Genomic DNA, 23,563 nt, shown 5'->3' on the forward strand with positions numbered 1-23,563 from the left:
ATTCTACTGTGACCCTGGAGGGGGAACGTTTGAAGCTGTTTTACGTCTAGTATAATAATGGTGTGTGTGTTCCGCTGTTTGCTCCTCCTTTCGGGGAGGCAAGGCTGCGGAGAGGAGAGGAGGCGTGTCGCTTACTGTCATGGCTTCAGCTTTAGAAGAGCTGGGGAGAGTGGATGTACAAAATGGTGGAGGCTCATTCTTATTTATCATTTTATGGTCTGTGTTGTTTCTTTTGCCTAAAGTTTCAAGACTTGATAATATTCCTTCGAATATAGGGTTTCTAATGTCAATTGTATCATTCAGGTTATTGTCCTGATTACATTTTTGTTCTAAATAAATATATAGATTTTCTAATGTATTTAGAAGAGCTCCTTTGTTTATTTTTCGTAATGTAGTTAAATCCTGCTCTGTAGTTGTGAACTGATGTCAGGTCTGATGTCTGGAAGACAAATAGATATTTTTAGTGTAACAGGGTTGAAACTTTGAACAACTATTCTAATGAATAGATATAGTTTTTAAGCAGGCTAACTATGTATTCATCCTGTCTCATTTCATCAACCCAATAACCACATCATTTTAATTTAATTTATATTCAAATAGTCTTTAAGAGGAACAAGGTACCTGAACATAATGTATTCAGAAACTTAGCGATTCACCTAAGCTTAACAACAGCTGAAGATGTTCTCAAGTGAGAACGAAACATGTACTGTTTATAATTAATAATTTGCTAAAAAGCAAATAAAAAGTATCAAAAAGGTGGAAGATTTTTCAATTATTATAACTCTCTGTGGCTTTTTAGTGCCGGGAATGTCCGAGGACTTGTTTGGCTTGCCAGGTGTAGGTATTTTGGTTTGACTCCTGTATGCGACCTGCACGTTGTGATGAGGATGAAATGATGATGAAGACAACACATACACCCAGCCCCATACCAGCGAAATTAATCAATGAAGGTTAAAATTCCTGACGCTGCCGGGAATCGAACCCGGGACCCCTATGACCAAAGGCCAACACACTAACCATTTAGCCATGTAGCTGGACTCCTTTGAACATTGTTCCTGCAACAGAAGGCATTTTAGTTTTCTGCTCACAAGTAGGCATATTCGATGTAGTATCGTACATTAGCTTACCTCCAGATTCCGCCAGTCCTGCTACTCTGCCCTTAACTATCCATGGCTCTTGTATAAAAGCCATATCGATAGCCTCGGACTTGAACTTCCTGACGAAATTGGCCACAGCTGATCTTTTATGTTGTAGGTCGGCCTGTAGAACTTTCAGTACCATCTTTGCCAACGCTAGGTTTTGTTTTTCCCTTAATTACTTGAAATTTGATCTGTCCAAGTCCAAGCTTGGCCTTAAAGCCTCTCTTCTTCTTGAGCTCTTCAAAATCCCTTTCATTAAGGGCCGAAACAATTGTCCTTCCTGTGTCGTCGGTAGTTGTTGCATTCAACACTCACCACTCTTTCATCGGAAGTTTGGTGTCACGCTGATGTATCCTGACAAGCACATCATCAACCTTCATCTTGTCAAATGGAGAAGGAAACCTGGTGATGACCTTTGTAGTATTCAGCACCTTCTTGGCTTCTGCGACCTCCAAATTCTCCCTTTCCAAGGGTTGCAATTGGCCACACTCTGTTCCAGCCAGCTTTTAGTTTCTGGATTTGCACAGATTAGTACCATTGCTCCACTTTCCAGCCTTGGAGACTCGAGGAAGCCTGACAGGCATCCATCTGACAGCGGTTTCATTTGCTCTATCAGAGCAGATGAAAGTTCCTTCTCATCTTCCTCCTTCAGTTTCCCGTCTGGAAAGGTTTTAGGTATTATTGCTACCTTGATTGAAGTTAGTCTTTCCGAAAAGGTCATGACCGTCTCTTCTTTCTGTTCCTTGGTGGGCAGTTTTGTAGCCGAACTTGATGGTGTACTATCTCCCGACCTTGGCCTTTTGGGCATTGTAGGAGGGATAGCCTCTCGCCGATCCCTGTTCCTTGGCTTCTTCTCCGTCCAAGTTCCAGCCGCTATTTGGCTTCCTTCCTCGCTCTCTTCCTTTCTTTGTAATATGCACTGTTGCAAGGTGGTCTGTCGATATGAAATCTGTTGCTTTTTGATGCAGAAATCTTCAGTTCTGTCTCTACGGACGTTCCTGGTTTGCTTGTGGTAGCAGTCTTCTCTAACCTTCTGTTGCCATTTCTTATTTTGAGTCGATGACAGCCTGTCCAATTGGGACTTCTATCTACATTTTTTTCTCTTGGGCTTGCTCTCGGATCTGCTGTACTGGAACTTCCATGGCTTCCCTTGATGTTGAAGTTTTTGAAATTGGTTCTTTATAAGCATCCATATTTCAATCAGTCATAGGGTTTTTCCCCTTGTAGGGTCCTGAGCATCGTTCTCACCATCTGTGGTGGAGGCATACAGCCAGACATTGTCCTCCCACAACTCAGGCTCTCTGTAGCAGAGACCATGCCCCTGAGTCGTCCATCCAGTGGTCCGCCCCTGGCACGAACCAGCCAGGTTTGTTCCCCCTACAGCAGGCCTACTCACGTGGTCTCCACTTGGCATTATCATGACTGAGTTCACAGCCATGACTTTCCCGCTAGGTTGGGATCGCCTCTTTCCCAACCCGCGCCTCGTCCAGGCTACGTAGAGCAAAGTGATGTGCTGGTTCCAGCACCTCACAGTGAGCCTTCACCTCATTCACCAGCCCCATTTCACCTGAACTACCATATCACCCATGTGGAGGAACCATGGATGCCTCTCTAGCATATGTCGGTGAGGCCTCCACTTCCAAGCCTTGACTTGGGCTAGTAACAATCACAATGCCTCAAGACGTTTTCTGGCAATACCTGTTTTTGGTCCGTGAAAGGGTATTTTATTTCTCTCAGACCCTCCGGACTCCCCTATCTGCCACCTGAGACGTGCACGATAGGGGAACAGGTAAGAAAACCCCCACAGCTCAACGGATGTTAAGGGTTCGTACTTGAAGCAAGTGAGATCTCCATCTTCAAAAACACATCAAAATTTTCTCCTTTCATTATTTCACTTATAAAAATGAAAATCCACAGCCTGTTTCCAGTCATTCGACCAGATCAGAAATGGAATGAATTAAGCTCCCATCTAGCAGCGAGGATAGGAACTGTGCTGGCTGCCAAAGCTTGTTGCACTCCTCTGGGGCAATGATTAATGAACGACAGGTGAAATTAAATGGTAATGGAGAGTGTTGCTGGAATTAAGGATGACAGGGAAAACCGGAGTACCCGGAGAAAAACCTGTCTGCCTCCGCTTTGTCCAGACAGTTCTCAAATGGAGTGACTGGGATTTGAACCAAGGAATCTTGTACACAATTTGATAGATCTTGCCCACAATTTCATACATCTGGTTTCATTAAACACCAGTTTCATATTTCATTTCATTTTCTCTCTTTTATAATGTTGTTCCAACATATGTACTGTACAGGAGAAAAGATGTTTAAGAGGTGATAGATGAACTAATGATGATTCGAATTGAGAATGGGCAGTAAAAATGTAGTCGAAAGAAAGTGAAGTTGCAAAAAAAAAAAAAAAAATGCTGCAGAGACCTAAAAAAGGCTAAAAAAAAGGACAAATAAAACCCACGATTTTCTGGCCTATAATGGCCCAGAGTATATATTACGTTGGGACCTTGGGGAGAAAAAAAGGATTATTCTCAACTTCCAAGCCCTAGTTATGACTGTTTACACGACCATTAAGATGAAACCAGGCCTCATCCGAAAAGAGCACCAGCTGTGAATTAAATAAATGATCATTCAGTGATGCAAGATACCACTCACAGTATCTCCCTCTTGTGGCTGGATCAGCAGGTTTTAAACAATGGGCCCTTGTAAACCTCTACTGTTTAATGTGCAACAGCTTTGTAGCTCTGTTTGCAGAAGAAACTGAAACTCCTACGTGTGCTAATTTTGTGAGTGATTTATTTGGTGACGGTTCAAGATTTGCACCAATGTCATCTAGCTTTTCCTGTGTTAAAACTGTTTGTGTGCGTGCATGTTTTTTATTGAGTACTGAGCCAGTAGGGGCTGCCTGGCTGAGGCGGTAAAGGCATGCTCGGTTTGCCCAGAAGGACGTGGGTTCGAATACCCGTCAGGAAGTCGTAAAATTTAAGAAATGATATTTCCACTTCCGTAGGTGCATATGGCCCTGAGGTTCACTCAGCCTACACCAAAAATGAGTACCAAGTTAATTCCTGGGGGGCAAAAGCGGCCGGGCATAGAGGTAACCACTCTACCCCATCAAGTACCGGTACGAATAGTGGAAGCCTTTACCTTCCAACACTCCCAGGGCCTTCATGGCCTGTACGGAGATGACTTTGCTTTACTTTTACTGAGCCAGTAGTTTCAAATTTATTTATAATTACGTGAATCTGTGCTCGTGAAGATGGCACTTCACCAGGAAATTGCTGAATAAATGCATCGCGTATCCATCGAGCCGACTCGTACTTAAGATAACTAAATACGGTGTTACAGTGATAACTGACTCAGCCTGTTAACAGCTGAGATTTGGCTATTGATACTACACATGCATGCTCCTTGCAAGGTCAAGCACTATGCGCGTGCCTCCCGTACAGCTGCTTAGGTCTCGGAGAGTAGAAACACCGTTAGACGGTTTGGGTATATTCAGAAAGCAATTTTAGCTTTTTCTGTATTCCTTGCAAACTATTTCAGTATAGCATATACGTTGAACTAGTGTACAATTTCTCCACTATCTTCTCAGCGCTACTAGGATGTCGGTGCGCCATAGATAGTTTACACGCACAGGATTTTCCTTGCTCTTTTTTTTTTTTGCTAGTTGTTTTACGTCGCACCGACTCAGATAGATCTTACGGCGACGATGGGACAGGAAAGGGCCAGAAGTGGGAAGGAAGCGGCCGTGGCCTTAATTAAGGTACTGCCTTGCATCCTTTGCATTGAGAACTTTAACCCTGTGCCATTCCTAATGCTCCAGAGCGCTAGAGTTTTATGACTCGCCTGCCATGCTGAACGCTCCCAAACACTTGTCACACACGCGGTCATTAGAAGTGTGTTGATTGAAATATTGAAGAGTCTCGCGAATCCACGGTGCATTCCCATGACTCAGCAAGCTCTCAGGACCATGTTGACAGTCTTTCCTGGCAAAGTTAGAGCTGCCATAAAGGCAATTCCAATACAGAAAAGAGTCATAGGGACAGTCTGATTACAGTTTTGTGTAGTGTCTGGATATTTTTGATCAGATTGTGCAAGAGAACAAATAATGAATTATACGAGGGTTGGTGCATGACACTTATAGTACATTGACTCAGCACAAAATGGCTGTGCGTTGGACAGGTACCATGCACAGGACGATGGGACTGCAATACTGAGTCAGTCTCCATGCAAAATGGAAGCCAAGCACAGTGTGCTCACATCAAACTGGCTGTTCACCAGGGTTACAGGGCCAGAGAATATGGAAGCCTCCGGGAATAATACCCTTCCGTATTGAACCGTTGTGAGATGGGCAGCAGCATTTCAGCACAGACGTGAAACAAGCAGCGACATTCAACGGTCCGGAAGGTATGTTAGTGTCTGGACTGATGTATCACATACAAGAATTACCTGGTGGATGGATGTGGGCAGAAGATGGACACTACTGATCGTAAAATAAACCATCCACAGAATTTTATGGGAAGAACTTCATCGGTGTAAAATTGCATCACGGTGTGTGCCACGTGCACTGACTGGTGTGCAAAAGGGGACTTTATATACCATATGCTCTGACCACTTGATATGTCTGTAGAATAGCGACGTGCAGAATCACTACGAAGACAGAAGTTCCAGCAAAACCTTCCCCCCGTGAAGCTGATGGTTATTGTAGATTAAGACATCGGAGGTGTTGATTGCATGTCACTTTGCTCCACGTGGCACAATGATGACGACAATGTACTTCAGAACCTTCCTGCAGAGAGAATTATGTAATGCCATTAGGGACAAATGCTTGGATCTTCTCACCATTGTCATTCTTCTCCATGATGGCGACAGACTGCATAAAGCAGAGGATGTATGGAGTCATCTTGGGTGGGGTGGGAAGTACTGGTACCCACCGTACTGCTCGGGCCTGTCTTCATGCGATTTTGACCTCGTCCCCGAAGTGAAAGAACCATTGCATGGGAGATGGTTTGAGACACAAGAGGACATTCCCAGTGCTGTGAAACACGAGATTGCAATATTCACACATGGTGAAGTGACTGGTATCAGACATTTGCATCATGTTTTTGTGGACAATCTAGGGGACTGCTTTGAGTTTTTACCATAAAGGTTACTGTACACTGAGAATAAACATTATGTAGCAGAAGGATTTCATGACCAACACTTTCCTACACCTGGTAAACCTACTCAGCATTATTCGTACATTCCACAGCACCGTATATTTCTGTTTGTCTGGTAGATCCTGCATTCATGTGGAGAAAAAAGTAGTTGCCACGACTTATGTCCCAACCCTCATTTGTAATCACTAGGGCCCGGACTTTTTAAAAATGCATATGCGCATATGCAAATGCATATTTTGAATGTCAGTGCAACGTTTGTGCATATACAGACATATATTTCTCTTATATGTGATTAAGTAAGATTTCTGAAGGAAATGAAAAATTTAATGAAATCTGTATCACTTGGTAACATGCGAAACCTTCCCTGATCAAGGAAAGTGCTTTCAGTGTCTCTATACAAGTAGGTAGATGGATAATGACGTTTTTCACAACAGCAATTTCCTTCTTCCTGACATTCCTTCCTCCTCCTCTTTACAGTAGTCACCCGAGGTTTGCTTAAACATGTGCGTTCATCTGTTAACTGGCTCTTCATCTATTACAGTGTTTTACCAGATTAAACTGCAAAAATGCCAGAAGTCTTTGCCAGAAGAATGTTCCGAGCAGTCAGTGCCGGTGTACAGGTATTGCCCAGTTACGTCCGTCGATGTAGAACGATCATTTTCAGCATATAAATTACTTCTGTCCGACAACAGAATGTCATTGACTCCTGAAAACATTGAAAAACTGTTGAAACCTACTGCCATGCATCATTTTCAAAGAATGAAACTTGTTTATCAGTTTAACACTGAGTTAAAATTAAATAATTTGTTTGGTAATTGCAATATGTTTCATTTTAGTGCATATTTTTGTGCATATTTTCAACATTTTAGTGCATATGTGCATGCATATTTTCAGAGTTTTCAGTGCATATGAATCCAGGCCCTAGTAATCACCACATTAACTGCTTTCTCACTCTCACACATGTCCATTATTACATTGCTTCTTTTGAATAATATACTTTTGAGAATTGTCCACCTTTTCAATCCTATATTCTAATTTTAAAGGAATATATACCAACTTGCGTTATCTTCAAGATATTTCACCACTGTTCTGTTTGAGAGGTGTTCCCCAGTTCAATCAGCCCCCATTATATATGCAGATATACTACCTTATTTAAATAGAACTGTCAATTCCACAACGTAAAGTTGGTATCTTTCCACATGTAATATCATCAAGATGCCATATGGACAGCCCATTTTAATGTGTAATTAGATTTTAGACTCAGTGTATATTCTATGACAACAGCAATGTTTTTGCCTTTCTTCTTCTTCTTTTATGACCGCATAGGATCGCTTTAGTCAATCCATTGTCCAGGTCTCTTTGAAGGGATTGTTCGGGCTTTGCGCGGCCCTCCCAGTACTTCTTTAGACCCTCCGATCTTCAGGCCCTTTCCTCGGTTGAAAATATGCGTGTTGTTGGTTTGTTTCTTGTAAGGGTAAAGCGGAGGTTTGTATTCCTGAGTTTTGTATTCAAGTTTATCTTATTTGTAGTGCCTTCTGTTGTAACACCTATTTCCCTCAGATCCTCTCTTACTTCTCTGATCCATTTACATACTGTTGTGGCATTTTTTGAGACGGGATTGTGTTGTACTGGTTGTTTCAGAAGTCTCGAATCCTGCATCCTATTGATATGTCCAAAGAATCCCAGTCTCCTCTTATGCATAGTATCTGTAATGGGTTCTAGCTCTCTGTACACGACTTTGTTAGGTATTACCCGCCACTGTCCATCTTTCTGGTATTTTTTGTTGATGCAAGTTCTTCCAATCCTCCTTTCAATTTTCTGAAGTCTGTCAGTCTTTGATTGTTTATTCAGGTGAAAAAGTGTTTCTGCTGCATAATGTAGCTTCTGGTTTTATAACTGTGTTGTAGTGTATTATTTTTGCATTTGTTGATGAACATTTCTTTTTGTAGATGTCCCATGTTAATTTTTGTGCTTTAGCTTATCTGTTTGCCTTTACATAGACATTCTATGTATTTTTATTTCATGTATGTATATCTTTTTTAAATATTGGAATCTGTCTTCTAATGTGAGTTTCTAGGTGGAGATGTCCTTGAAATGATGAAACATGTTAAAAAAATAAAAATAGTACATTCCTTTAAATTTAAGTTACGGTAATTGGAAAAGTGACCACTTCTCAAGTGTACTATTCAATTCATCGTTTCTTTAATGATGAAATTTATTACAGTATGTGTAATGCTTCTTTTGACAAAGATTTTTCTGTTAATCCTGTATCTTCATCTTTCCTTATTAAGTTTGAAACTGGCCTAGGATTGAAAATGAAAATATTTCCATTTTTCTTTTGTTGGTTACTCTAGTTTTATCATCTAGTGTTATTATTTGTATAATGTAATGTGCTTGTAGGATTCGGAGAACAGTAATCAAGAGATAACTACAAACGTTAAGAAGGAGCCTGGTGTTAGCTTATTAGAGGAACCAACATTTGTCAGTGTCAAACAAGAGCCTGAGGAGTATCTAGAAGGTGAAGAAGTGCCTTTAGAAAAGAAGATTAAGTGTGAGGTAACTTTTTTATATAAGTTAATTTAAAATGTTCTTTATAAAATATTGTGTATTTATTTCATGCAGTATACAACTACCCTTGTTTTCTATACACAAGTGGTTTGTTTGTATTCCAGTATTTCAACTGAAATAAGTGACCATACTGCTACTATTACACTTGTGCAATGTACTATTACACTTGTGCAATGTGTTGAGGCCTGCGTTTATATTTAGGATACTTGAAATCGTTGTGATAAAAATGTGTATTTCATTGTAAGGAGGGTAGTGTACTGTAATTGAGAGTACCTAATACAAAATTTGGAGTGTCTTGACACATTCACTCCCACATCCGACCACAGTCGGATTAGGTTTCACATGTGTAAATACCATATCTGACCTTAGTTGGATTTTAATTCATGCCAACTTTTTATGTTCAAAAATACGTTAGAAGACATAGTATATCAGTTTACAAGAAGATAGCAGGCAGATGAACATTTGGAGTTATTTCCCATGTGGACTTTGTGATCTAAACAAACACGTGCCAGATTTGAGTCCCTAAAGTGCATAGTTGAAATTTAAGTGGTGCTGAGTGATTGAATTGGTATGGCAAGTAAACAATTTATATCTTTCGAGTAAATGACCGTGTTATTGCAGGTGGAAAATTCGGGTGATAATCTTATTCCTGTGATTGCGAAGATGAGGAGACAAAACTTCTTTATTTCATGCTGAGAGTGACATACCAGTCGTGTCTAACAAGTTGCCAAGTTATCGTCGTCCTTTAACAGAGTTCATGGCCATTGCAGGATTAAATATCGACATTCAGAACAGTGATGATGTGATGTCATTCGTGAAGTCATTTTTTATATTTTATCACATATGTTTGTGATCAAATCAATCTGTATGCAGAACAGGTCATTAATACCACACTATGCCCATTCATGAAGTATTCAATACTGCTGACATGGAAACCAGTTTCAGTGTCAGAAATGAAGCAAATTTTTTGGGCTAATGTTTATTACTGGTATTATTTATTTATTTATTTATTGATTCATTCATTCATTCATTCATTCCCACATTGGAGCGCTTAAATCAAACCCAAATACATTTATGTTAACAAAGAATTAACTGAAGATTTACTGGGCGGATGATCCCACTTTTGAGCGGATGATCCCACTTTTGAATTCCAATTTTCTTCATAAACAGTGCCTAGGAACCGGTTCAAAAGTATGTAATTTCTTCATTTCAATGACAACAGGCACTACAATAGTAGTGCATGTAGGCCCTACAAAATTAGGCCGATACTAGAATAGCTTAGTGACCAGTTTCCTTTAGTGTACACCCCCAGAGCAAAACCTGCCACTAGATCAAGGTATGCTGGCTTAGAAAGGGCTCCTTCGATTCCTTGTTTACAATCTAGGAAAGATTACAGAATAATGCTTTGCGAATCCTCTAGTGGATATATGAGTTGTTTAGTTGCAAAAGCAACTACATCACTTTTTTTTGTAAAAGTGTGGTTTCACTGGGTTTGTTCCTCCAAATAGTCCTCTGTAATCCTGTAAGTGCAGAACAGTTCATATTCTGATACATTACGCTATTACAAGCAGGCGAAGTGGGGGGTTAGTTTCAAAATCAGCTAAGTTACTATTTCACCTGCAAAATCAGATACATCGGTGAGAAGGCATTGCGCAGTATAGTACTGTGCTTCACTTTTTCCCGACAATTGTCAGCTGTTCAGTCTGACTGCCGCTTGCAGACAGTTAGTGTTGATTATTGTGTGGTATTCACTGATTTAAAGTACTGTTTTGTGTGAAATGGAGTGCCATCTGGTTGGAACTAATAAACCAAGGAAGAGGTCACATAATGAAGAAATGTGGAGTAGTGCTAGACAGGAAAAGTAAAGGTATCGTTCTTATTAATCTATATATTTACAAGAGTAACATATAAAACCTTCCACCATTTTAGTTATGTTTGAGTAGCATTCTCACAACAAGATTACTATCAGTTTGTGTTGTTTCATCCCAGCTCGTACCAGATGAGTTTTATTCTCATTGCAGATATGCCCTACCTGGTCCACCAAAGCTGCTTACATGTAACTGTGGGGGAAAAAAAGCAACAGCTTATCGTTGCAGGAAAATTACACGAGCTGATCAGATTGCATTTCATAGGAGGTTCTACGATACTAGTGGAAATGTATCACAGTTGAAAATCAAGCAAGACTGGTACATTTTAAAATATAATGATTCATTCACTCCTAAGATATCGAGGCCTGTAAACAAGAACAAAGGGGACAAACATATCACGGTGAAGTACACAATGTTTGCCAGTTAGCCAAAAGGCATTCCTAGACACTGCGATTGTCAAAGAACCATGTTAATGGTATTGTTTCACAACATTTTAGGTCAGGGGAAATGCCAGTAGAAAAGAGGGGTGGTGGTCGCAAGCTGATTGTATGAGAAGCAGAATTCTGTGGTAGAGTTTATTAAGAAATTCGTGTGGTAGAAAATCATTATTGCAGGAGCAAAACTAGCTGTCGGATGTACTTGCATTCCAATCTAAACATTAGAAAAATGTGGCGGTTGTATGATGCCGCGGCATCAGACGATAGGAAAAAAGTGAAATTATCTTACTTTCATCATGTGTTTCGGACTGTTTTCAATATTAGGTTTGGCAGTTCTAGAACGGATGAATGTTCCACTTGCATCTCCCCTGATGAAAGAATGAAAAATACAAGAAAGCCAGAGGAAAGACAGTCTTTGATGTGTGAGAAGAGATTCCATTAAGCTAAAATCACAAGCATTCCATAAAGAAAGGCATGACGGCCTCATGACAGTATTGTTTGATTGCCAAAATAATTAACTTTTGCCTCGTGTAACTGATCAAAGTGCATATTATTCATGGCAAATATATAAATATAATCTAAGCATAGTTGTTGGTGATTCAGAATGAAAACTAACAAAAGAGAATGTATTTATTTACCATTGGGATGAGAGTGAGCACAGTAAAAGCTCTAATGAAGTAGATTCAGTTGTATTTCACTATCTGTCAAACCTCAATGCTCAAACACAATCACATATCCGTAGCTTTACTAGTTCGCCTCACATCAGATGGATGCGGGGGACAGAACAAGAACAATTTCATTATGGGCATGGTATGTGTATGATTTTTAAACTGCACTTCTCAGACTGTCGGGAAAATAGAATTTGTGTTCCCAATTGTGGGGCATTCTTTCCTTCCGTCCGACAGTGTTTTTGCACAAATTGAAAACAAAATCAAGAGGCGTGATATTATACTCAATCCACAAGAAATACCAATATTTTTCCCAATTTGGAACAGTTATTCCTCTCGCAGGTAAGGTCTTCGACTGGAAAAGAGTGATTACTAATACTGTCCTCACACCTGCTCGGTGGCATTTTCAATTTAATCGCTGCAAGTTTTTTTATTTTTAAAGAAACAGCAATGTAATGATGTTCTCATTAGGGGAGAAGTCCATTACAGGGTTAACTTAGTATGCTACAGGACTGTTTGCAAAAGATACAAGACAATCAAAGACGTGCTACCTCTGACTTGGATACCAACATGTGTTAAGATGTCTCCGCTGAAAGTCTGTGATGTTTCAGCATTACTTGAAAAACATTTTGGTCCTGATTGGTTGTCACTGAAGTCTTTATAAGAAGTTGTTACAATAATAAAAACCACCTTTCCAATACATAGTCATCCTTTATATTTAGGATAAAACCATTAACAGATCCTAAATATAAAGGATTACTATGTATTGGAAAGGTGGTTTTTATTATTGTAACAACTTCTTATTCTGAATTCCAATACGGCTTTATAATGAGATTTACAACTTGTACTGAAGTCTTTGTCGTACTACAAGAACATAGTCCAGATAACTGACATACAAACTGAAGATGCTACTCCGCAAAATTCTGTGTGTAGAAAGACGTGCACCCGTTAGACATCAGCGGCAAAACGTTGAGACACCTCAGGGGTGCTCAGTAAGGATTTAGCAAGCCTGAATGACATGACTAAGGATGTGGCATATGACAAAGGAAAACTGAATAAAATTCAAACATTGGCATGGTTTATTTAAACTTAAGAAAAGTATTATTTTGTCATCCTTTCTAGCTATGATGATAAAAATAATTGTTAATAGAAAATTAGTTATTGCTCTTGAGGTACAGAAAAATAGATCAAATGGGATGGTGCATTTAAACTCTTTCCTATTTTGCCCTAACAAATTCATAATTACACATTCTTTTTGATTGATATTTAATATTCAATTAAATGGAAAAGATCTGGGTTCTCATGATCAAATGTGAAAATATCAGAAAAAGAAGAAAAATTAAATTGGTAAGAAAATTGTACTAGATCACAATCATTCTATTCAAAATATGAATTTACCATCATTGTTTACAGACATAATTTGATGCGATAATGTTCTTTTAAAACTGAATCGATGCAGTGGAATAAGCATCTGTCCATTATTCTATTTATCTAAGGTTTTATTAAATTAAAGATTTAAATTCAAGCAGTGAAATGTCACTCTAAATGGTCCACCTAAATTAAACAGAATCTAAGCTCTGACAACACCACAGTGCAAATCTAGACGCTGAAATATAGAAAAATGACATTGCCTAGTCCACAATATAACACATGTGAAACAATGGAGTTATATGATGATATCACTATAACTAACACACCAAAACTACAACTCTAGTCCCAGCACAATGTCTACAATATATATTACAATATTTACAAATTTAGAGAACACGCAAAATGACTGTTATGCTCAAACACAATCACATATCCATAGCTTTACTAGATGAATATCCACGCCATTCAAACACAAGTGGTTGACCCGGGATAAAAGTCCTCGAATGTTTGGGAATAATCTCGAAGAATGATCCATAGTCAACGTGAATAAACGTGAAAAATGATTAAAGTAATGACAATAGAACTCTGAATGAAATATTACTGGATACAAATATACCGAAGACATAGTCAAAATCGTACACATGCAGTCTAGAATTATCTAATATCGTATGAAGATCCTAAATATTCCTTTAATCGTCTATAATTTGCATGCACAACAATCTTCAATTTACTGTAAACAATTCATTATACTACAAACACATTTTTATCTCGAAGACATGGTGCTAACACTCTATCAATCATGAAATATAATATCAAGTCCCATTAAACATCGTAATACATTCGTGATCCACCCTGGATGTCACGAATTCCAAATATGATCTTACGCAACATACCCTACGCATACACAATCCTCAAATAATACATTTGGACTCTCAAAGATCCAACATATCTTCCGGTTTCCGTGTCACAAGTTAAGAGTATCTTGTGTATCGTTTAGACACAGTGTTGCCAACCCATAAATCTTTCTCCGCTAAATTTTAGTTGAAAGTGTGCTAAATTCCGCTAAATTTCGAACTGAAGCAAAATAGCATATACCAGCTATTTTAATAAAAGATATTAACACTCACCAATTTCAGAACAGGAATTCATCATCTTCTCCGTGTACTATATGCTCTGAAGCAGATGTGCCGAGTTGAGGTCCTGTTGCTTCATATGAAGCCACATGGTACTATTCCTTTCAAAGATTATGCTGACAGTTTACAGCAGCAAAGACAATACAAAAATTTTCAAATCTATTTATAAAGTTATCTTCACTTTCATTACTGTTTTCATTGCTTTCGATAACTGCGGAAAGAAATAATGTCAAACAATTTCTCATTTATATTGGACTGCCAATAGATGCACCGTCCATATTTGGGATCACTGGAAAGCTCAACCAACTAGGCTTTTAAAGTTTAATTATTTAACCACTCTTTACGAAATATATGACTACTTTTTTTACGAAATATGTGACTGCTTTTTAACCTTTTACTTCGGCATATTGACGTACCAAAAAGAACCTGATGTCAAAAGAAGCACGTTTATAAACACGACACTACCCGGCTCATCAAGAGTACAGTAACGATTGTAACAAATACTGACTGAGGCTGTGGGCCAGAGCTGGTCTAGGAAATGAGTGCTAGTATGCAGCAAAAGTTCAATACAACAGGAATAAGTAAACTATTATGCCGTACTAAGTTCTATATTATTTTTTTCTCCAGATGATGAAAGGTGATATTGTTATCGCTGAAATTCGCTAAAAGAAGCTTGAAAATCCATCAAAAAATCCGCTGTCTGCTAAATGGAAAATTTATCCACTGTTCCATTTTAAAATCCGCCAAATTTGGCGGAGAATCCACTGAGTTGGCAACACTATTTAGACATTAGCTGGTTTGATTCAAAAGGATGGAATCATTTCTATCACTTGAGTTATAACGTAATCCCTCTCAATTTATATTCAGAACATACATGATCCTAAATCAAAATTTGGTTTAATATGATGACTCCAAACACGAGAAAATCTAAGTTAATCTTGCGAAGATCCTGACACATTTCTCCACAAGTTCAATCAATCAGTCAATACTGATCTGCATTTAGGGCAGTCACCCAGGTGGCAGATTCCCTATCTGTTGTTTTCCTAGCCCTTTCTTAAATGATTGCAAAGAAAATGGAAATTTATTGAACATCTCCCTTGGTAAGTTATTCCAATCCCTAACACCCCTTCCTATGAATGAATATTTGCCCCAATTTGTCCTCTTGAATTCCAACTTTATCTTCATATTGTGATCTTTCCTACTTTTAAAGACACCACTCAAACTTATTCGTCTAATAATGTCATTCCATGCCATCTCTCCGGCGACAGCTCGGAACATACCACTTATGGTATAGATGTTGATTCCCATAGGGAACATGAAATATTTGTCCTGAATGAGTAAATTTATAATACCAATATAATGGTCCATTATTGGACATTATAAATTTTCCAGCTAACTCATTCTTTACTCATTCAGGACAAATATTTCATGTTCCCTATGGGAATCAACATCTATATCATCTGATGGCCAGGCAGGCATCAATTTTTGGAAGTGAGACATAATCTCCCATAGTGCTGCTGGTGGCTTCAAGTAGCCTATGCAGTGGCCTCCACGGCATGCACTAGCCTTGCGTCTTGCTAGGTGTGCTAAGTACCAACTGATGAGCCCAACTTAGCACACAAGGGCGAAACGCAGGCAACCAAGAATGAGTTAGCTGGAAAATTTATAATGTCCAATAACGGACCATTATATTGGCATTACATACCACTTAGTCGAGCAGCTCGTCTTCTTTCTCCCAATTCTTCCCAGCCCAAAATTTGCAACATTTTTGTAATGCTACTCTTTTGTCGGAAATCACCCAGAACAAATCAAGCTGCTTTTCTTGGGATTTTTTTCCAGTTCTTGAATCAGGAAATTCTGGTGAGGGTCCCATACACTGGAACCATACTCTAGTTGGGGTCTTACCAGAGACATGTATGCCTTCTCCTTTACATCCTTACTACAACCGCTAAACACCCTCATAACCATGTGCAGAGATCTGTACCCTTTATTTACAATCCCAATTATCTGATTACCCCAATGAAGATCTTTCCTTATATTAACACCTAGATACTTACAATGATCCCCAAAAGGAACTTAGACCCCAGCAACGCAGTATTCGAAACTGAGAGGACTTTTCCTATTTGTGAAACTCACAACCTGACTTTTAACCTCGTTTATCAACATACCATTGCCTGCTGTCCTTCTCACAACATTATCGAGGTCACATTGCAGTTGCTCACCATCTTGTAACTTATTTATTACTCTATACAGAATAACATCATCTGCAAAAAGCCATACCTCTGATTCCACTTGTTTACTCATATCATTTATATATATAAGAAAACATAAAGGTCCAATAATACTGCCTTGAGGAATTCCCCTCTTAATGATTACAGGGTCAGATAAAGCTTCGCCTACTCTAATTCTCGAGATCCATTTTCTAGAAATATAGCAACCCATTCAGTCACTCTTTTGTCTAGTCCAGTTGTGCTCATTTTTGCCAGTAGGCTCCCATGATCCACCCTATCAAATGCTTTAGACAGGTCAATCGAGATACAGTCCATTTAACCTCCTGAATCCAAGATATCTGCTATATCTTGCTGGAATTCTACAAGTTGAGCTTCAGTGGAATAACCTTTCCTAAAATCGAACTGCCTTCTATCGAACCAGTTATTAATTTTGCAAACATGTCTAATATAATCAGAAAGAATGCCTTCCCAAAGCGTACATGCAATGCATGTCAAACTTACTGGCCTGTAATTTTCAGCTTTATGTCTATCACCCATTCTTTTCTACACAGGGGCTACTATAACAACTTTCCATTCATTTGGTGTAGCTCCTTCAACCAAACATCCCCCTGTGGGTGGGGGTGGTAGAATAACACCCACGGTATCCCGTGCCTGTCATAAGAGGCGACTAAAAGGGGCCTCAGGGGCTCTGAACTTTGGAGCGTGGGTTGACGACCACGGGGCCCTCAGCTGAGTCCTGGTATTGCTTCCACTTACTTGTCCTAGGCTCCTCATTTTCATCTGTTCTCTCCTATCGTCCTTGGTCAACTCTTGTTCTTTTCAGACCCCGACGGTATTACGTATGGAGGCCTAGGAAGTCTTTCATTTTCATGCCGTTCATGGCCCTTGTTTTCCTTTGGCCGATACCTTCATTTTCCAAAGTGTCGGACCCCTTCCATTCTTTCTCTCCGATTAGTGTTATATAGAGGATGGTTGCCCATTTGTACTTCCTCTTAAAACAATAATCACCACCACCTTCAACCAAACAATAATCAAATAAGTACTTCAGATATGGTACTATATCCCAACCCATTGTCTTTAGAATATCCCCAGAAATCTTGCCAATTCCAGCCAATTTTCTAGTTTTCAACTTTTGTATCTTACTGTAAATGTCATTGTTATCATATGTAAATTTTAATACTTCTTTAGCATTAGTCTCCTCCTCTATCTGGACAATCTTTACATACTGCTGACCAAATACTTCTGCCTTTTGAAGATCCTCACATACACACTCCCCTTGTTCATTAATTATTCCTGGAATGTCCTTCTTGGAACCTGTTTCTGCCTTAAAATACCTATACATACCCTACCATTTTTCATTTTTCACTAAAATTTGTATGACTGCCAATTATGCTTGCCATCATGTTATCCTTAGCTGCCTTCTTTGCTAGATTCAGTTTCCTAGTAAGTTCCTTCAATTTCTCCTTACTTCCACAGCCATTTCTAACTCTATTTCTTTCCAGTCTGCACCTCCTTCTTTAATCTCTCTATTTCTCTATTATAATAAGGAGGGTCCTTACCACCTTTAAAGGTACAAACCTGTTTTCACATTCCTCAACAGTTGCTTTAAACCCATCCCAGAGTCTGTTTACATTTTCATTTACCGTTTTCCACCGGTCATAGTTACTTTTTAGAAACTACCTCATGCCTGCTTTATCAGCCATATGGTACTGCCTAATAGTCCTACTTTTAAGACCTTCCTTTCTATCACATTTATTTTTAACTACAACAAAAACTGCTTCATGATCACAAATACCATTTATTACTTCAGTTTCTGTATAGAGCTCATCTGGTTTTACCAGCACCACATCCAGGATATTTTTCCCTCTAGTTGGTTCCATCACTTTCTGAATCAGCTGTCCTTCCTATATTGTTTGCCATTTGTTGATCATGCTTCCTGTCGTTCGCATTTCCTTCCCAATTGACATCTGGTAAATTCAGATCTCCCATTACAATCACATTCCTTTTCCCACATAGCTGATTATCTTATCAAATAATTCTGAATCCGTGTCAGCGCTACCCTTTCCCAGTCTGTACACTCCAAAGATATCAAGTTGCCTATTATCTTTAGAAATGAGCCTTACACCTAAAATTTCATGTTTTTCATCTTTAACTTTTTTGTAGCTTACAAAATCTTCTTTCACCAGTATGAATACTCCCTTTCCCATCATTCCTATCCTATCTCTACGATACACACACCAGTTCCGTGAGAAAATTTCTGCATCCATTATATCATTTCTCAGCCATGTTTCAACTCCTATAACAATATCTGGTAAGTATATATATCTATTAAATTACTTATTTCTATTCCTTTCTTTACAATACTTCTACATTTCAACACTAACATTTTTATGTCATCCCTACTTGATTTCCAGTTCCCTGTTCCCTTATCACCGCTCCCTAGGCCACCCCATTTCCTTGAATATACCTCCCTATAACCCTTCCAAACAAATTTCCTAACTTACAGTATATACACCACTGCGGTTTAAGTGAAGGCCATCTGAGCACAGATCCCTTTCTCCTGCTCACCCATTAGGATCTAGAAATTTCACTCCCAGTTTCCCATAGACCCACTCCATAGTGTTATTTAAATCCCCAATCACCCTCCAGTCCGTATCCCTCCTACACAGTATTCCACTGATAACAATCTCCGCTTCCTTAAACCTTACTCATGCTGCATTTACCAGATCCCACACATCTCCAGCTATGTTGGTGCTTATATCAGCTTGCCTTATGTTGTTGATACCAACGTGAAGCACTACCACCTTCTCCTTCCCCTCCTCCTTCTCTTTTACTTTCCTCAACATCTGCCTCAACCTAATTCCTCAATAACACTCTACCCTGGTTCCCTTTCCTCCACACACTTTCCCCACATGTCTAATGATGGAATTCCCCATGACAAGAGCCTCAACCCTACCCAACTCATTTGATCTCCTCCCTTCCAGGTCAGCCCTATCTTTCTTGATAGTTGCAGAAGTTACTTCCTCCTCCCTTTTCTCCTTCCCATGACCCTGTTCCACCTGTCTTTTCCTATCCTCTATTCTACATTTTCCTTTCCTAACTTTTCTCTTCCTCCTACTTCCACACATCTCAGCAACAGTTCCCTGTTCCTGATCTTTCCTCTGTTGTTCTACCTGGAGTGACTCGTACCGATTTTGCACAGACTTCTGATCCTGAACAGAGCCCTTAGCCTGCAATCTCCTTCCCCTTAGAACATTAAACCACCTGTCTTCTACAACTCCCCCCTTTCCTTCCCCTCCCTCTTGTACATATACTGTAACTTGTACATTGTCTTCCTGTCTTCTGTGAGATTCCTAATTATCTTCCTCAAACTCTCTAACTCCTCCCTCATACCTCTCAATGCCTCGCCACACCCACAGTTCCTGCACTTGCACTCCCTAGCCATTCTTTACGGAAAAAATGAAAATAAAATAAAAATAAAATAACTTACGTGCAAAAAAAATGAACGGAGGGATATATTGTCTAGGATAGTACTCAAAGATCATACGACAATAAGGTAATTAATATATGACTACACTACAATACTACTTAGTCTTACTCTATTTTTATCCTACAACACCCTAACAGGATAAAAACTGCTGTTAATTACTGAATAGTGTAAGCAATACACAAGAATTAAACAATTCTAAACTGCAATTAAGCCAGCCCTAATTACAACAACAGAATTTTAGTAAGAGAGCTTCTACAGATACCTCTACTATACCGGTACTACACAAATATTTTACAATAATAAAATAAGGACGCTAAATTCTAATAAGATATTACTCGTATACTACTGTACAGTCCACTACAATATTTTTAAACTACATTCAGAAGTATCCTAATTACAATACCAGTAGCTTACCATATGTCACTTCTAAACACAAACAGAAATTAAAATTGCAAGTTTGAAATTTGCAAGAACTTCTGTACTCAAAGATTACTAACAAAGCTAAATGGTTAGACAGATTATTATCAGTATATAGCAGGCAAAATACGGTACTATCTAAATATACTGTATCTACACTACAATTCTCAGCACATTTATATGAATTTTTACGGCTGGTGGATTACTATTATTTTCCCTACTACGCGGGACGGAGAATAAAAGTGTCCTTAAATGCTGAAAAATAAGAGGTTGCCTACAATAATTTCTGTCAAAACTAAGCCGGGGGCTTGAACTGCAATATTATTGGGATATAGTAATTTGATTGTTTGATTATTAACTTTTACTCAATGAATAAACAAAGGTGGAATGTACAAAGTATGCAGGGAACTAAGAATACAAATTATCGGAATAAAGTAATCAGTGATTTTGTATTTATTTACACAACTACCATGTGCATGTAGCAACAATCGTCAACAATCCAAAAACTGTTAAGTACCGTAATTATCCAGTTTAAATTACCATGTAATCTCCTTAACTTCTTTTTAAATCGAAGTTTACAGGCATATCGTGTTATTTAATTTAATAAATTATTACCTTTGTGATAGTTTGAATGGATATCTATAGGAAATATCGGAAAAGTTACGGCGGAAGTTACAATGAGTTACAACTCCTTATGATAATATGCCTTTGTAATATACCAACGAACCTACAGATATTTAAAAATATTGTTTTAAAAGTTAATATTATTACCTAAAGTATTTCCTAAACCTAAATTCGAAACAAGGTACACGTAGCTAGCCTATTTAACCTAGAAAACGTAATCTACTGAACACCAAGTGAATTACTTGTTATAAAATTCAAATAAATGTCACTAATCCAAATTTCTACCAACAAGCACTAAACACCAATATATAAATAGCACTAAATGGAACACACAAAATTTCAACAATTTCAATAGGTTTTAACTACTTTATCACTACAATAATGCAAGAGCTCTCTCAACAGCCAACCGTTCACAAGTGCATCCAACAATGCACCTATATTCAGCTAATAAAGTGAAAATCATACATATTACCATCAAATTATCTGCCATACAGGATCAATTTAAGAGAATTAATCCGCGGTTACTCGCTAGATGAGCACGGCGCTCACCTCCATAGTATACTGCTTGTTGTTGGAATGATACACGACCTTTTCTTTTGAAACTCCCTATACCTTTCAAACAGTCTGTTAGGAAGTAAAGGTGCCAGTTATTTCAGTTATATATGTAAACAAAGACCCTCAGTCCATTATTAGATGCGACAGTGCATGTCTGGTGAGCGGAGTGCTCAGTAGCGAGTAACAGTGTTACTCAAATTTTTCGCATTGTAGTAAGTCGAGTTTTGTCTTATGCTTGTGTTAGTGTGAAATATTTATACTGTAACTGTTGTTGGTGAATTTATACAAGCTATAATGGCGTCCACTGATCAGATACTTTCGTGGTTGAGTGAAACGGAGGAGGAAGTGGACTTGAACAATGAAAGTGATGGTAATGAAACAGATGATGTTTACGAAAGTGATCATAACTCTGAAACAGAAGTGTCTGCATGTTATGAGGAAGATGATGCAGTTTCGTTGATTGAAGGCCACATTCCATTCATTCTCGGAAGGGATGGAATTACCAAGTGGGGCCTCCATGCACCCCCTACAATAATTTGAACACGGAGACATAATTTGGTGTCACATTTACCTGGAGTGAAAAGGAAAGCCCAATGTGTCAAAACACCTATTGAATCGTGGGAATTGTTTTTTCCTACGGAAACTCTGCTGAATATTGTCACATATACGAATGCATATTTAGCTAAAATGAGGGCAAATTATGCTAGACCTAGGGATGTTCCGGATACAAATATTGACAAAATTAGGGCTTTGATGGGCTTACTGTATATGGCTGGCGTGTTGAAATCGTCACATGTCAACCTGAACGATCTCTGGGTAAATGATTCAACTGCTCCATTATTCTTTCACACTGTGATGTCCAAGAACCAGTTTTGCACACTGCTTCGTGCTCTGCGATTCGACAGTATCTATGATAGAGAAGAAAGAAAAAGAACTGACAAACTTGCTCCCATCCGAAAGTTGTTCGATGATTTTGTCTTCCACTGTTCAGATGTGTACCAAGCTGGTGAATATTGCACTGTAGATGAAATGTTGGAGGGCTTTCGAGGGCGATGTGGCTTCCGACAATTTATGCCTAGAAAACCTAATAAATATGGAATTAAGATGTTTGCTTTGGTGGATTCCAGGGTATTCTATACCCTGAAACTGGAAATTTATGCAGGACAGCAATCTGATGGCCCATATAAAATGGATATTAGCGCAAGGAGCATGGTGAAACGACTAATTGAGCCAATTGCCAGCACAGGGCATAATATTACAACATACAATTGGTTTACCTCTGTGCCTTAGCCATCGATCTTTTGGAAAATCACCGTACGACGATTGTCGGCACACTCAGGAAGAATAAACGTGAGATTCCCGCTTCCTTTCTTGATGTCAGAGGGAGACCAGTTTATAGCAGCATGTTTGGGTATGGAGAAAAGTCTCTCTTGGTGTCGTATGTTTCAAAAAGAAACAAAAATATTCTTATGCTTTCTACAATGCACAATAATGACAAAATTGATCCAGATACTGAAGATATGGAGAAATCGGAGGTGATATCTTTTTACAACCTTACTAAAGGCGCAGTTGATGTTGTCGATGAAATGAAGAGTCTATATTCATTAGCTCGAGTAAGTTGTAGGTGGCCCCTCACTATTTTCTTTTCACTGTTGAATATTGCTGCTATAAATAGCCAAATCATTTATCGCAGCAACACAGGTCATACTGAGTCACGGCGTGAGTATCTGAAATGTTTGAGCAGAGAGCTGGTAAAATCACACTTGGTTACATGATAATCAGTTGTAAATCTGGACACAATTTTGAAAATGCAGATAAGAAGATAAGAGCAGTAGCAACAGCAGGGTCCTCATGGGGTGGAACGTCAAAAGTGTATGTATTGTCCACGCAAGAAG

The 23,563-nt window shown here is 38.8% G+C and overlaps 1 protein-coding gene across 9 annotated transcripts in view; it reads left to right on the forward strand.

The window, feature by feature from the left end:
- The window catches only part of LOC136884746 (52 kDa repressor of the inhibitor of the protein kinase), a 95,496-nt gene that overhangs the window by 66,248 nt on the left and 5,685 nt on the right, over positions 1–23,563 (forward strand). For all 9 annotated transcript variants that reach the window (XM_068230330.1, XM_068230309.1, XM_068230332.1 and 6 more), the window contains one exon: positions 8,707–8,862. In XM_068230330.1, coding sequence (XP_068086431.1) covers positions 8,707–8,862 — 156 coding nt within the window. The remainder of the gene's footprint in view (positions 1–8,706; positions 8,863–23,563) is intronic.

This window comes from Anabrus simplex, chromosome 1, assembly GCF_040414725.1.
Source record: "Anabrus simplex isolate iqAnaSimp1 chromosome 1, ASM4041472v1, whole genome shotgun sequence".
Taxonomy (NCBI): Eukaryota; Metazoa; Arthropoda; class Insecta; order Orthoptera; family Tettigoniidae; genus Anabrus; species Anabrus simplex.